Source organism: Myzus persicae, unplaced genomic scaffold (genome assembly GCF_001856785.1).
Source record: "Myzus persicae strain clone G006 unplaced genomic scaffold, MPER_G0061.0, whole genome shotgun sequence".
In the NCBI taxonomy this organism is placed as follows: domain Eukaryota; kingdom Metazoa; phylum Arthropoda; class Insecta; order Hemiptera; family Aphididae; genus Myzus; species Myzus persicae.
The window spans coordinates 7,620-23,534 of record NW_019104432.1 but is presented as its reverse complement, the minus strand read 5'-3'; the positions used below and the strand labels follow the sequence as shown (position 1 = coordinate 23,534).

Below are 15,915 nucleotides of genomic sequence, written 5' to 3'. Positions count from 1 at the left end.
TAGCGTTTAATCCATTAAAAGGCACTAAGTAGGTAACTTCTTTTACATTTTACAGGAGAGAAAAATACATTTTAAATTATTGGTAGGTGATATGTGATTTTTATCGCAAGACTCAATTTTTGTGCTACAGCTTTTTATTGTTTAATTGATGTCAAGTAACAGTGCATAGTCAGTATTCTGTCACTCGGGCAAGTATAAGGATAATAATTTTATAAACAAAATACAAATACACAAAAAACAATCTGTATCCACACAATCTACCTCACTACTTACCTAGGTTTTCTGCATTCTAACGTCGTGTAATTGTATTTTGTATTATGGTGTCCAATTTAGGTCCAAAAAAAAAAATGACTTGGCTGATGATGGTAGGTATCTTTTTTTAGCTACCCAATTATTTTTATCTCTGACCAATATTTATAAACATTAGGTAATCAGGTAGGTATTTTTTTTGTATTTCAGTGTTGAAGCAAGTTACAAGCATTATTAATTTTAACTTTAAAATTTTAATACACTTATAACACCCTTGAACACTTCAAAATTAAAATATCATAAAACTCTTAAAGCTGTGGATCGTGTATTTATTAGGTATACATTTAAATCAATAAACAAAATTGAAAATATTAGGGTCCAAACTTCCAAATCTCAATTTTGAATACATTTATGAATTTGCTGGCCTTTTTTTTATGTTATGGTGTAAAAATATTTTTCCATCCGAAATGTTACTAAGTCATACAAGTATACAACAATACATTGAATTCTTTTTCCCGATCAACATAATACAAAATATTTATAAGTTCAGATTTATTTTTAAAACATAAATCCAACTAACTAATAGAACTGCTGTATAATAAACCTAGTGTTGTACAATACATTTAATGAAAAAATTCTCTCCAACAGCCTTAGGTATAATGTGAAAATTATAAATTAAAGAAAGTCTCAAAATGTTCAAATGCACTTATTTAGTAGTTAAATAATATAATGATTTTTGTTATCTATTTTCAATGAGTAGGTATGAATAAGTAATTATCATTTATCAGTTCAATAATTTTAACCATTTATTAATAGGTACTTGTCTACCAATGTATTTAAATTCCAAACTCTAGGTAGGTGTCGACTACCAAGCCATCAAGCCATATTATTTTTCGGTATTCGCTAAAAATCGACAACGCTAAAAAAACGTCAAATGTATTCGACATAAAAATCACTAATATTAGTGCGGCTAATTGGCAGTTAACCCGCGACCATATAACTACCGTCCTATCTATTTACTTTAAGGGTGCACCAAAATTGTTTTGGGGTGGTGGGGGCTAAATCATTGTCGCACATACGGGGATGCCTAGCACCCCCAAGACCTTAACTATCCCCCCCAAATTATTTTAAGTTAAAAATATCGTTTAAAGTGTAATTTTGCGTTTATAACTTTAAGAGAATGAGTTTATTCCAGTTTGTATTGGTAATGTACTAATGCCACGGACACATATTTCGTGTTTAAATATGTTAGTATATTTTTAATTGAATAAAATAAACAAATAAACAATAATTATGAAAGTAGATAAAATGCAGATGCCCTGATTGCATCCCATATGTTCATAATAATTCGTTGGTTATAATATATTAATATATTATTATCGTCAAAAAAGTTTCTTAATAGAAAATCAGTAGTAAATCATAATAGTATTCATTGTACAGAAATCCGAAAGCACGCTTGTGCCCGATTTTCTACTGCCTTGTTTATGAAATAAACTATACATTTATATTAATTTTTTCACTTTGGGTTTTGATTTAGTTGATGTTATTATATTGATTAGATGTAAGAAGAATTTGTCTATTTCATTTTAAAGTACACTATTGAACTGGTAGGTATAATGATTGATATTAAGATAAGTATCTACCTACTAATTATGAATATGTTTCACTTATTCTATGATAGAGTATAATTTAATCATTTTAATCAATAATTTAATTAAAACCACCAATCAACAAGCACCTAGAAATCAACATTCACAGTGAACCGTTGAAGCTAACTAAAAACAAGTTTGTGTATTTTACTTACTTATTCTAAAAAGTGTTTTTTTTTAAATTATGCAGTAATAGTTTTAAACTGTGTTGATTCAATCAGAAACAATGCTGCAGGTTCTGAATCCTACTCTCTAATAGGTACCTATTATTATTATTATGAATTTATTAGGTAGCTAAGTTCTACATATGTGCTAAGTTTGTTAATTTCATAAATACTACATAGTACATTTATTGGTTAATATATTTGGTGTTAGTAAAGAGACCTAAGTATTTAATATATTTATATAAAGTATAAAATGTATATAACTGTATAGCTACTCAGAGTGAATGTTTTCAGTGGCTCTCAATAACACATTTACCAACCTACCTACCTATGTAGAACATACAACCAACTAAGTAGATATCAAAGCACTATTGTTTATCAACTACAGTACTATAAAGTATACATAATTACACAACTTATTTAAATATAAAATATAAATGTCAAGAGATCAATTATTTTGACTGTGCATGCATATTGATTACTACCTATACAAAAGTAAAAACATAATTAAATATTTAAATACTTTAACACTCTTAGTATGTGGACTGTATCAAAGACTCAAAACATTTAAGAACTTATTACATAAATCAAAACAGCTGTCATTGCTGTTTGTCATCATTTCTCATCCAAACAATAGGAATTGCTATAATTTGATAATTTAGTTATTATTTTCACTTTAAAGGCTTGGAAGTGTACATTTTTGTACATTGCACAATAGTATAATGTAGTTTGTAGGTATCAGATAAACATGCAGTTAGTTCAACATTCAGTTACTTAAAAAGTTTATTTCATACTTCTTACACCAATATTAATAACAAGCAAAATTGTTTTTTTAGAAGAACCACTTTCTAGGTACCTTTAGCTATTTTAACAATAAAATTCCACATTGAAATAATATTTCCTTAATTGCACAATCCACTTATAATTCTATTATTAGCCTTTTAGAAGTAACAATGAAAATTATTTATAATTTAAAGAGTTTCATAAATATTTTCGTCTTTAGCATACAAATATTTCCAATGATAATCAAAAATTAGGTCAATAAAAAAACACAACATAATATTAGCAATAATGATAGGTTATACATAAAATAAAATATTGTTGTCAAAATCAGCGGTTCTCAAACTATAGTACGTGGAAGAATACATGGTGGTACGCGAAAGGCCACAAGATGGTAGAATGGAGAGTAAATAAATAAATATATTTAATTGTCTCTGAATGTTAGAACAGTTAAAAGATAAATATAAATAATATAATATAATATTAAATAATAAAATAATATTAATATAAATAAATTGAAAGTAATTTTACTTATAATAATAATATTCTATACAATGCACATGTCATACATAATTATTTTTATCTCGTGTCACAGAAAATATATAAATAAACCTCCCATTTGATACACACCGCACACATACATAGAATGTAGATAGTTAAATAATACATTTTATTTTACTAATACATGCACAATTTTGATAAAACTAATGTATTTTTATTAATGAATAATAAATGATTATATTATAGTAGTCATTTGTGGAATTATTATTTGAAAGAAATGTTTTACAATTTTGAATAGCTTTATTTTTAGACATAGAAGTATGCCAAAAAAATGTGTGGGAACCGCTGATCTAGTTGAGAATTTTCAACAATAACTACATACTTAGAACATTATTTGGTATTTAGATTTTCTATGATATAAATTTCTCTCACCCATTTGAATAATTAACATGAAGATATTTGTACGTTATAACTTAAAATTAATTTATTAATAAACTAAATTAATTAAGACATTCATAGGTAGTTACATACACAAAATTAAGTACTTATTAAAATAATGTATACTCAGTAATGAGTATGCTAAGTTTACTAATTGGATCTTAAACTTATTAAGTTGTTTGACAATAAAAACTAAACATTTTCTATCAGAACACAACAATCATTGTTTAAAAGAATAATATTTCTACTTAAACAATTGAACAAACACTGAATAAAATTATTCTAAATTAATGTTTTCCAACTTGATGCATTGTAAGAATTTAGTCAGCTTGTAAAATATCAAATATTAATGATAAAAATTGGTTTAGTCATAATCAAAATAATTCAATTTTAAAAATAAATTAAAATTAAAAAAATTGTTTGTATGTCATTTAAAACATCTTAAAATGTATAACTAGAAAAAAACGCTTAATTGAAGTATTAATATAATCATACACAAATAATGTGCATTATTTATTATTCAATGATAACTAAATAAAAATTAATAGTTGAAACAAAAAACTTTAAGATAAATGGTTTGACATTGTCAACAATATATAAAATCGGCTTATAATTAAAAATCAAAATATCATATATTCATATTATTACACAGTTTATATGATATTGTTATATCTTATATAAAAATTAATTCTATATATAAAAATTTATTGTCATTGGGTATATTATAAGTCTTCTAAGTAGTAATAATACAATTTAAAATCAAATCTATAATGAACATTCATTCAAATGAATAACAAAAAAAAAAATTGGTATATTAACAACAAACAATAAAGTTTTATCATTAATTTAGATTCTAAAGTTGCACACATCATTAAAATATTACTTAGTCCAACTAATTCCTCTTTAAACCCCGTATCAATTCATCTAAAATAATGAACAAGGAAAACAACATATAATATTACTTATTAGTAACAAGGTATATAAAATAACATATTCTAATTCATTGAAATAACATTTTTAAAAAAATTCCAAAACATGCCAAAGAAAAATAAAATAGCAAAATTATCACAGACTATCAAAATATAAACACTTCACCTTTAAAGGAATTATATAAATTAATAGTTATAGTGATAGTAATAATAATAGGTACTAAAAATAATCATATTAAAATCTTTTGGAAAACAAGAGATGCAATGAAGGATTGAGCAACGCAATAAAATTCAAGGTACATTTAGAATTACAATTACTAGTTGAATCCCGAAATGTTTATTATTATATAATACTCTTATAAATTCTAATGTTAGTGATGTCCGTGGTTATGAAGATATGTTGTTAATTACTCGAAATGTTAATATTCTAAAACGAGTAAAATGATTGTTATTGGTCATAGCGAGTAGATGTTTTAATTACTATCCATTTTGAAAGCATTAAATTTTTCTTTTACCACAGCTAAGGAAAATAATAAAAATTATTCAAATACCAAATAAAAAAAATGCTTTTATAATAAAATCATTTATTGAGTAATTTTATTTTAATTACCATCATAATACTTTTTGAGACTCTCTAATTGTTGATTTCTTAACCAAATATGAGGTCGCTTGGATACAATATTTTCAATTGCCTGTTCAGGAGTCCAATTATGTTTCTAGAATGATAAATAATAAAAATTACAGTGATGATAAACTAAATTCCATAATAAGTAATAAAAGTAGTAAGATAATACTATTTAGTTATTTATATAGATACATACAGACATCAAATAACATCCCACAAGAGTGGCACTACGAGTACGGCCTGCCTTGCAATGTACATACACAGTTTTACCATCTTTTGAAACTGATTCCATCACTGAAACGCCTTGAATTAATTTTTCATGGGATGGAGTCTCAAAAATATCTTTTGTACTCAGCTGACAATGCTCTACTCCCATTTTTTTCCATTCCTGAAATCAAAATATAACTGTTGATTATTGATGTCTAAAATCTTAGCTAAATAAAAGTTTATTTTAATTATTTAATACATGTTTGTGGGAATAACTAATAGAGATGTGAAATATTATATTAAATTAAATTGCATAGTGTAAAACGAACAGTATACCAATTGTGTATTAATTTGATAAGAATCATTTAGTAACAAGTAGTATAGACAGTAGCAGTAGTGTAGCTGGAGCTCAATTAAAGGAAAGGGGGCTATTTAAATTTTTAATATTCTATTATTTTATAACCTTTATAGGCTCTAGCCGTGATTAAAAGATCACCAAAAAAAAAAATAAAAACTGGCCATCCACTCCTTGCCCTTTCACAGCTACGCCACTAGACAAAAGTTTCTAAATACCATTAACATTTACAGCATTTATAGAAACCTTCAGCAAAACAAATTTCCATGCAAAAATTAATAAATCTCAATTTTATATCCATCTAAAAGAATTCAATTATAATTCAATATTAAAATTATTCTTTAGATGCTCTAAACGTAATATAAATCAAAATTTTGTCAATTGCTTAATTAAAACTTTTTATAAAATTATAAAATTTCTATTATATATATATATAACCTAATATGAAAAGAATCTAAGACATTTTAAGGTTGGAATACATTTTATATGCAAAATTTTGTCAAAGTCTAATTTAATAAGGCTAAATCTACTAAAATTTAAATATGCCGCTAGCGAAAACCTTCAAGTAACTATTATTAATAATTTAATATTTGTGCATGTCAATTATTTTATACAATCTTTAAATTATAGTGCTTAAGATAATAAAAATCACAATAATACAAAAAATATTATATTATATAAAATATATACAAGGATCAATAACATTGAATACAATTTATTTTAACTAAAATCACATTATATAAATTTTGTGCGAAGTTAATTATTAAAAAGAATTTTTTCATGTTAGTAATCAAGATAATTGAGCTATTATTAAATTATTATTATTATTATTATTATCATCAAACTATGATTTATGAGCAACCTTATTAAATAATAAATATTATTTACATTGAAATCAAAATTCTTAGGAGTAATAAAATACTTTTTTATACATACAATATTACTATGCATATTTTAATATTATAATACACATTTATTAATATAATATAATATTAAATCTATCCAACACATCAATCACAAAATATTGAAAAAAAATTATCTAATTATTATAATTTTTGATTATACATTTAAAATATACTCATCAAGAATAGATAGAACAATTAATTATACTATTTTATTACTTAATACCTGCATTTATACATTATGCATATTTTGAAATTTTCCTTAATTCACATTTTTCACATTCTAAGACTGTAGGAGAAAACTCTTTTATTAAAACTATTGTACAACATTAGGTTTAATAAATAGCAATTCTATTAGTTAGATTTATATATTTTAAATATAAATTTGTTTTTATAAATATTTTTTATTAGGTTGATTAGGATAAATAATATAATTTATTGTCGTATACTTGTATGACTTTAAAATATTTTAGATGGACAAATATTTTTCCACCATAACATAACATAAAGTCATAAAGGCCTTAAAAGCCAAGCAAATTTAAATATGTATTCAAAATTGAAATAAGGAAGTTTGGGACCAAATATTTTGTTTGTTGATTTGAATATATAATAAATACATGATCCACAGCTTTACAAGCTATACTATATTTAAATTTTGTAGTGTGTTATAAGTGTATTAAAAATTGAAAATTAAAAATGCATGTAAATTGCTCCAACATTAAAATATAAAAAAAACATTTAACAAACAGGATACTATGTTATTACCTTTAAATTAAAATTTTTTTGGTAAATTTATTCTAATATTACAATTAATACAAATAAACGATAACTGCTCAACAAACAAACATTTTCTATGTTAGGAAACCACAAATATATAGACTCAATTCAGAAATTATTTGAACACTGATCACTCATAACATAGAATTAATATAAATTAAAATATAATTTGTACAAAAAGTAATTTGATGTTGTAACAAAATATTTTTGAAAAAATATTATACTACTATTGTAATATAGGTATATTTTTAAGTTTTATCCTTACTGAATTCTAACATACAGTTAAAATTGTATAACACTAATCATAATATTGTTTTGAAAATTATGCAACAAAATAACAACAAACTAAGAATAAATAGTTAATTGGTTAAAACTTATAAAAATTTAAAGATGAGCGGAATAGAGTTACACATAGTAGCTCTGTGAAATGTTGATCCACTACTCAGTTCATCTTTAAAAACATATAATTTTTAAATAATTACTTTAAATAAAAACAAAAACATTTTATCTCTTATGATTAATTACGTGTTCAAAAGTCAATATAAATGTAACAAAATTCACACAAAAATATTCTACTTAGGAATATGAAAATAAAACTGTAAGTTGTCATTCAAATAAGCAAACAACTTGAAAATTATAGCAGTAAAAATAAAAAATATACAATTCATGTTCAAAAAAGTTATTCTGTGAAGATAGATCACAAATTATGTAAAAAAATTAATATTTTCAAAAACATTAGTTCTTTTTAAGATAACGAGTATTTACTAAACAAATATAACTTACACCTATGTATACAATATTATAAATTAATTTTACATAAAAAAGTATGAAATACATTACAATCATAATTTATGAATAAATAAAAAAAATAAATAATAGTAATACATTTTATTATAAATATTGTTTGATAGTTTTACAACTTACAACTTATTTATTATATATTTTTGTACAAAAGGTAACAGCTTCAAATACACAAAACATATTCAATTTTAAAAATATCAACATGTTAACGAGTAATGCTACTACAGCCCGTATCAGTATGTATAAGTAACAAGTAACAATTTGTTAATAAATTACATAGTAGTTTAATTATTAATTTAAATAAAAAGTAAAAATATTTTACATTTTTAGAATAATCATTTGAGTTTATATACATTTTATGATTATATGTACCATTTGATATTAATTTTGAAGGATATTTGACATATTTGGCCAATTATTAAATCATACTTAAATCTGTCTAATTTAACTTACCTCTGGTTGAGGTGTGAAATGTTCCAGCTCATATGATTCGTTCATTGATATCACACATCTGACATTTTCCTCATCAATTAACTAAAACAAATATTTTTTTTTAAATAATAAATAATAATTTAACTAGATGAAAACTATGAGTATACGTGAATATATAATTGGTCAACATATTGATGACAACCACTTGATGTGAAACCAACAAATAAACACTGATGATATGACTAGAATTACTAAATAAAATACAATAATCTAAAATTTGTTATAAAACATCTAATCAACAATAGGTGATACATATATTACTTTAATAAATGCCAACATAAATACATACTTTTTGACTTATATTTCTGAAAGGAAGTGCTCCCAATATAACATTTTCATCAATTCGATCATACCAGTTGCGCTGTGTTACCTTTTCCATAAATACATTGTATAAAAGGGTTGGATAAAATGTGACACGGGCAAACATTGCTGAGTTAGAAATCTGAAATTTAAAACAGAAGACAGTTGATAAAATATTAAATAATATTTTTTTTAAATTAATTAATAAATTGGTATTTTAATAAATATTTCTGAAATAAAAAATTTAAAAATATATATATTGAAATAAACAATCAACAGTCAATTTTAAATTCACTTAATTTACTATGACCTGCTAAATGTGGGAGTTATATGTTTTGCAATTAAAATTTTTTTTGTTTCCAACATTACCTTTGAATAAATTACACACTTGAATCCATTCAAAAAACTATAGGAAAATATTAAGAAACTTTTTAGATATCTATGGCACCATAGATGCAGAATCAGGAGCGGACTGGCTATGATGGCGGGTGGGCGATCCCTGCCTGGGCCTGTGAAAATGCGGGTTGTTTGAATACATTTGGGCCAAAATTAAAATGGAGTTTTATTATAAGCCCAATATTTGGCCAAATTTTCTGTTTCTACCGGGCCCATATTTATTCTCAGTCCGCCTCTGTGCAGAATACTCAGTCTATTATTTTAGAACACCTGACATATTACAATATTTAATGGTTTAATGTGTGATAATAGTTGGCTAATATAATAAGACATTTTAAACGCTATTTTTTTTAAATATAAATCATAAAAACTACTAGGTGTTTTATAAAAATTGCATTGTCATACATTTAACTACTAACTATTAAGTATAAAATACACTTGATCTGTTATATTTCAATCCTATAAAATTTTTGTTTAAAAAAACAATAAATACTTAGTATAGTAAATACTAGGCAGACATTATGCGTATAGACGATAATAATCTTCAAAATAGTACAATTAATAACCTCGCAAGTAACAAAAAATATAAATGAACAATAATTTTATTTATTCTCAAGTGGTTACATTGATTAAAAAACCAATAGCTATCTAAATAACATTAATAAACAAAATAGTTAGAATTAATATATTAAAAAAAGTTTTTTTTAATGTTGCTGTTGCACTACTTAGTACAGATAAATATTTTTTAATTTATTTAATAAAAATAGGTAACTCGGTTAGACACCCAGGCTTATTTTCATACCACAAAAAAATAAAATATCTTTTATTATTTATTGTAATAACCAAATAATATTATTAGTTTCTTTTAAATTTAAATAAACCTATTCTAAACATTGATGATTTTATTTTTTGTTCAATATAATGCCAAGAAATTTATTTAAATAAATAAAGTACATGATTTTTCAAAAATGGCCAGAAAAATATATAAAATATCCAAGTATTATAAAGAATGCTAAGATTATACTGATAACAAAAATAACCTATTCTTAAATTTTTATAAATTTTATTTGCAATGTAAGGCATAACAATTAGTGTTAATATTATATGTTACTATAAATATTAATAGAAAATAATTTAAGATTGCTTAAATTAGTTTATAATAGTGATATTATTCTGAAATTATAAAACTAGTGTTTAATCATAAATAAAATAGTGAATATAGGTATAGAAATACCAAGTTGCCAAGCAATCAACCTCCCAGATTTAGTTGGTTTATTAGATAATAAAGTAAAATGTGAAAACATTTCCCTTCAAAACGTATAGATATTATATTTATAATTTATAACAATTATCTAAAAATCGATAAACGAAAAAAATTGAAAGAATACATGTTTAAATTCACATCAAAAGCGAAAAGAAGATAAAATCTTAATGTCATTATAAAATAATACAACTATTGTAGTATAGTGTTAGGCATATAAAAGACAAGTATTTAAAATTGTTAATCTAATTCAAAAACAAAATGTATTAGATTATTATTTATTTAATCTGTATAGGGGAAAAAATGTATTTTTAGGAATAATACATACTTAAAGGCATTGTCTCACGAGAATTTAAAAAATGTACTTCATGTTTTGTTATAGAAATTCTAACTTGCTAAACTTTGTCATTAGGTATAGTTTGATCTTATAGTTCAACAATATAATTTAAAAAATCAATTTCTTAAACAATAAGATAATGTAATGCAGTGGTTCTCAAATTATGTTCAAAAAAGGGATTAATGGACACATAGAAATTTAAAAAAATACTTTTAATTTGTTTGGCTTGAAATTGAGATTCCTAGTTGTTAAGACTAGATTTTTAAGGGTTACTTATGGGTTCTGTGAACAAAAATTATTGATAATTGCTGGTATAGTGAAATTAATTAAACCTATAATTGTAATATTAATGTATAATAATACTACTAATAATAAGTATTACTTATTGGCTATATTCTTACACACATTTTTGAAATAATAATATATACTAATTCAACAAGTTAGAACAATGAATAATAACAAATACAAAGGCAATTCAATATTTGCTTAAGTCTTAATAAGTTAACTTCAACATTGTTTTAAATAAACATATATGTTAGGATCTATTTAAAAAATAGTAAGACAAATAATAAATGAAAATTAAGTATTTACTCAGAGCCCTACTAAGGAATTTTGGAGCCCGATGCTAATTTTTTGGTGAGATCCCTCAACCTATATTATAAATTCAATTTTTTTTATTCAATTTATCTTTAAGATTATAAATAAATTAAACCATAAGTCTAAAGTAATTATTTAGTGTTGATTGGTATAAATAAAATGTGTATGACCGTATTACAAGGTCCTAATTAAGTTGGGGCCCGGGACTGCAGCCTCCCTAGTCCCCCTCATAAGTACGGCTCTGTTTATATACCTAAATAAATGTGTCGTCACACATGAATCTCGGCAGAAACTATAACGTCAAACAGATACTATTATTTATCAATGAAGAGATAACAACTAAAGAAATGTTTATAATTACCTGTTATATTCATAAAAATAACAAAGTTAAATAATAAAAGTACTACTTACATAAAATAAACTTTACTTGAGTTTAACAAATACCCAGTTGTTCTTCTGAGCGGTGGATATTTGATATATTCGAAAGTGGACCAATCACCAATGAACAATTTGGAAGACTATCCTAAAAAGTAGGACTACAATGTTTTATAATATTCAAAATGCACACTTTCGAACAGCCCTACTCTCTCTAGGAGAATAGTGTTATCATAAATACAAATATATTATCGTGTACTACTTAAATGTTACACTTATGTTTCGTTTATCGTGATAGCAAGAAGCCAACACAGCAACACGACAACAAAATAATATGTCGGAAGACAGCTGCTGGTGCTGCAGAGAAAGCGTCATCCTCTTATCATTAAATTCCTTTAGCTTGTTCGACGATTGGTCGACAGCAGCAATGAAATGATAATACGGAGGTAATTCTTGGCGTCATCATCATTCAGATACCCAATAGGTATACTATATAACACTTATGTACTATGGTGTTCAGATATTCTATTCACTCCAAAAAATGGAAGATATTTTTAAATCAAATATTGTGTGGTGCAACGATGCGAATTGTAAAATGCGATTTTCGTCTCTCCAGACTCTCAGCAGTGGAGGTTCTAATATGGTAAGGCCAAGGTGGGAAGCTTCGTGTACCAAATTGTTTGAATGTTTGATGTTCATCAATCACTAGTTAAAAGGTTCAATATTGTGTTGTTGTTTTGATAAGTAAAGTAAAGAATTATAAGTCGAGAAAATAATAGTTTATTAAACTCAGTCTGTTATAGGTACGTAACTCCAGTGGCGTACATTAAAATTTGATCTGAGGGGGGGAGGGTTTAAAAAAAATAAGCAACACTAAAACGTCTAAAACCTTCCGTTCAAAACTACCTATTTTCCTAACAATCAAACACATTACACGTATAAATATTAATAGGCAAAACAGCAAAACAAATACAAAGGCTTACATAACTCATGGCAGTTAAATATTATTTAATATGCACACAGTAAATACAGAGAATTATATGTATTATATTATTAATTATTTATAATAAAAATTCTAATCTCCTTTTTTTATTGGATAGTTCAACCAGCACTTCATCAGGAGTAATTGAATCATTTTTGTGGATCGAGCGTTACGGTAATAGGTACTGTCTCTATAGTTACACAAGTAGGAAAATATCTATATTTTTTTTAAATAATTCAATTATAAAAGAAGAGTTTAATATAGTAAATTATAATATATTGCAAAAATATAAGTATAATAATTATATATTCCACATAAGTACATTCTATTATTTTGTTTAAAAGAATAAAGAAAATGTATATTTTTTTGGTATTCATATTTGAAACGTAAGGCGAAAAAATTATTAGGGTTAGGGAGTTTAGGTTTGCTTATTGACTACCTATAGCTTATCTATAGTTATAGATATTACATACTTATCCTTATACGGCAGTGCGCAATTTGAGTCCTAGAACCATCCCTGTATAGTTATTTATAAAAATTAATAAGTAATCTAGAAATGTAGAATATAATAATTTACTCATATTTGGACCAGAATATATTTTGAGTCTATTTACCAAATGTCTAAAAATAAAAAGGTGCCTACCTATACATATTACTATGCTGAATGGCGAATGCTAATATGCTTAGTGATTTTTGCGAAAAATTAATTTTGGCTATGTACTAATAAATATTCAATATTATATATTATATATTCATATATTTATTGATGTATTTCAATTATTTGTCGTCGTCATTCATAAATAAATAAATAAATAAATAGGAAAACAACAAAAATACGAAATTTTTTTTTTCAAAAAAGTTATTTTGTGTAATGACTTAGGTATTTCCAAATTCTTTATCTTAATCCACCAACCGGTACCCACCGGCTACGATAAGCAACAGCACTCCCAAGTTATAGCTGAACACTTTACAACATGTTTCCGACTTCTGTATCATTACGTTACAAATCCGAATTCAATATTGGATGCGAGTCGTGGTCACTGCCCACTGGTCAGAAATTGTATTTCTTGTTGGTTGTTACTGTCATATTGCTTTGCTCTTTACAAAATAATAAAATTATTAAGGTAAGAATTAAACTCTTGCTTACACATTAACATTTTGTAGAATGAGCCCCTAAAAACTATCAGGAGCACAAAAAAGAGAAGAAAAAACCAAAAAAAATAATTAGAAAATAAAACTTAAACTATTACTTTAGTCGATGGGAAATATTAATTAGTTACTTTAAAATAACTTTAAAAATGCATAGTTATTAGTTAGTAGTTACACGTGCTGGGGATCTAAATATAATCAAATATAGATCAACTAATGTCTAATACTATAAATTGGAAATTGGAATACGGGAAGCTCTGTTGAGAATGTCTGGTGCCATGGCGATTATTTTACTGAATTTGCCTATCTAGCCCCTTACTAGTAACACGCAAAAAAACAATTAATACAAATTGTTTGGCCCTAAAATATAATGAATGCAATTTTCACCATAGATCTACATAAAAATATAATATGCTTAGAATCATATAAATAGTAAATACATATTATTAAGTTGGATATATTATAATATTTATTAATGTTTTTAATTTTGTTGTTTATTTATATAATGTGTTTATGGAATTATGTTTATCATCCATCATAAGTTATCTTATTATATTTTTATTTTAATAATATTATACAATCATGTAGTAATATTCATAATATTTTAATAGAATGGTTCAAAAATAAATTAGGTGTATCGAGGTTTGATTTGTCCCCCGAAATTCCATAACTTTATTCATTTTTAAGAGAAATGGCGAAGGCCTCAAGTCCTTACTTGAAATTTCTACCAATCCAACTTTTGGTGACTTAAAGTAGGTAAACTTAAAGTTTTGGCGCATCAAGTATATTGAAACAACTTGTTATGCAGTTTCTTTATTTTTAGTCAAGTGAGATCAAATATTTAATCAAATATTGGACGTGAGTAAATTATTACAAAGTTCAAAGATTACTATAAGTTAGGAGGCAACAATGTTAAATTCATAAGATATTTTTCTTTGAGAAATGCGTTATAGAAGAACAGAACAAACTAAAACTAAAGCAATTAGTATTTGTGAAAAACATATATTTTCTATAAATATTCTAAATATTTGTATCCAGTAAGAAACAAGTTTCTTGGCTTCTAAAAAGTTATAGTTCTTTTAAAACTATAAAGACCTTAATATTTTTAAGAGAACGTTACACTGCCATTATATTGTCTTCGACCTCCGTCTTACAAGTGAGTAACATAGCAAATTTAGACATGGCAGATTACGTATAGCTTCGTTAGTTTGAAAATTATAGAGAATCGTCCTATTATGACACATGTAAGAACATTAACTGTGTTTCTGTGCTGGCAAATTTTCCGTATATTATTAGTGTAAATTAAAAATACTCACTTAAAAACTGAATTATCGTAAAAAATCAACATATAAACACAGTTAAAAAAACATCAAGTTTCATAATAGGTCGATTCACTCTAAATTTTAAACTAACAAAGCTATACGTGATCTGCTGAACTTAAATTTGGTATGTTACACACTTGTAAAACAGAAACAATAAATGCCAGTGTTCCGCCCCCTTAATGGCTACAGGTTAGGTTTCGAGAATCTTAAATAATTTTTAGGGATTTAGGTTAAGTTTTGAGAGTTTAAGTAGTCTAATAAATAAGCAATAATAATAATAAGGAACCTAATAAATCAAAAATAGCAGTAGTATTAATGAAACTTTAC

The 15,915-nt window shown here is 25.0% G+C and overlaps 1 protein-coding gene across 3 annotated transcripts; it reads right to left on the bottom strand.

Annotated features, from left to right (window-relative positions):
- Nucleotides 1-4,465: 4,465 nt before the first annotated feature.
- On the bottom strand, nt 4,466-12,506 carry LOC111042118 (phosphatidylglycerophosphatase and protein-tyrosine phosphatase 1). 3 transcript variants are annotated; one of them, XM_022326616.1, is made up of 6 exons: nt 12,172-12,506; nt 9,159-9,311; nt 8,831-8,911; nt 5,532-5,723; nt 5,321-5,426; nt 4,466-4,705 (listed from the first exon to the last, which is right to left on the bottom strand). In XM_022326616.1, exons 2-6 carry the CDS (start codon nt 9,294-9,296, stop codon nt 4,674-4,676), a joined length of 549 nt encoding a protein of 182 aa, XP_022182308.1. In that variant the 5' UTR covers nt 9,297-9,311; nt 12,172-12,506; the 3' UTR covers nt 4,466-4,673. The 3 variants fall into 3 exon arrangements, with proteins under 3 accessions (XP_022182308.1, XP_022182309.1, XP_022182307.1); XM_022326615.1 differs by lacking the exon at nt 4,466-4,705 and adding an exon at nt 4,859-5,230; XM_022326617.1 differs by lacking the exons at nt 4,466-4,705; nt 12,172-12,506 and adding an exon at nt 4,858-5,230.
- Between the last annotated feature and the right edge of the window lie 3,409 nt (nt 12,507-15,915).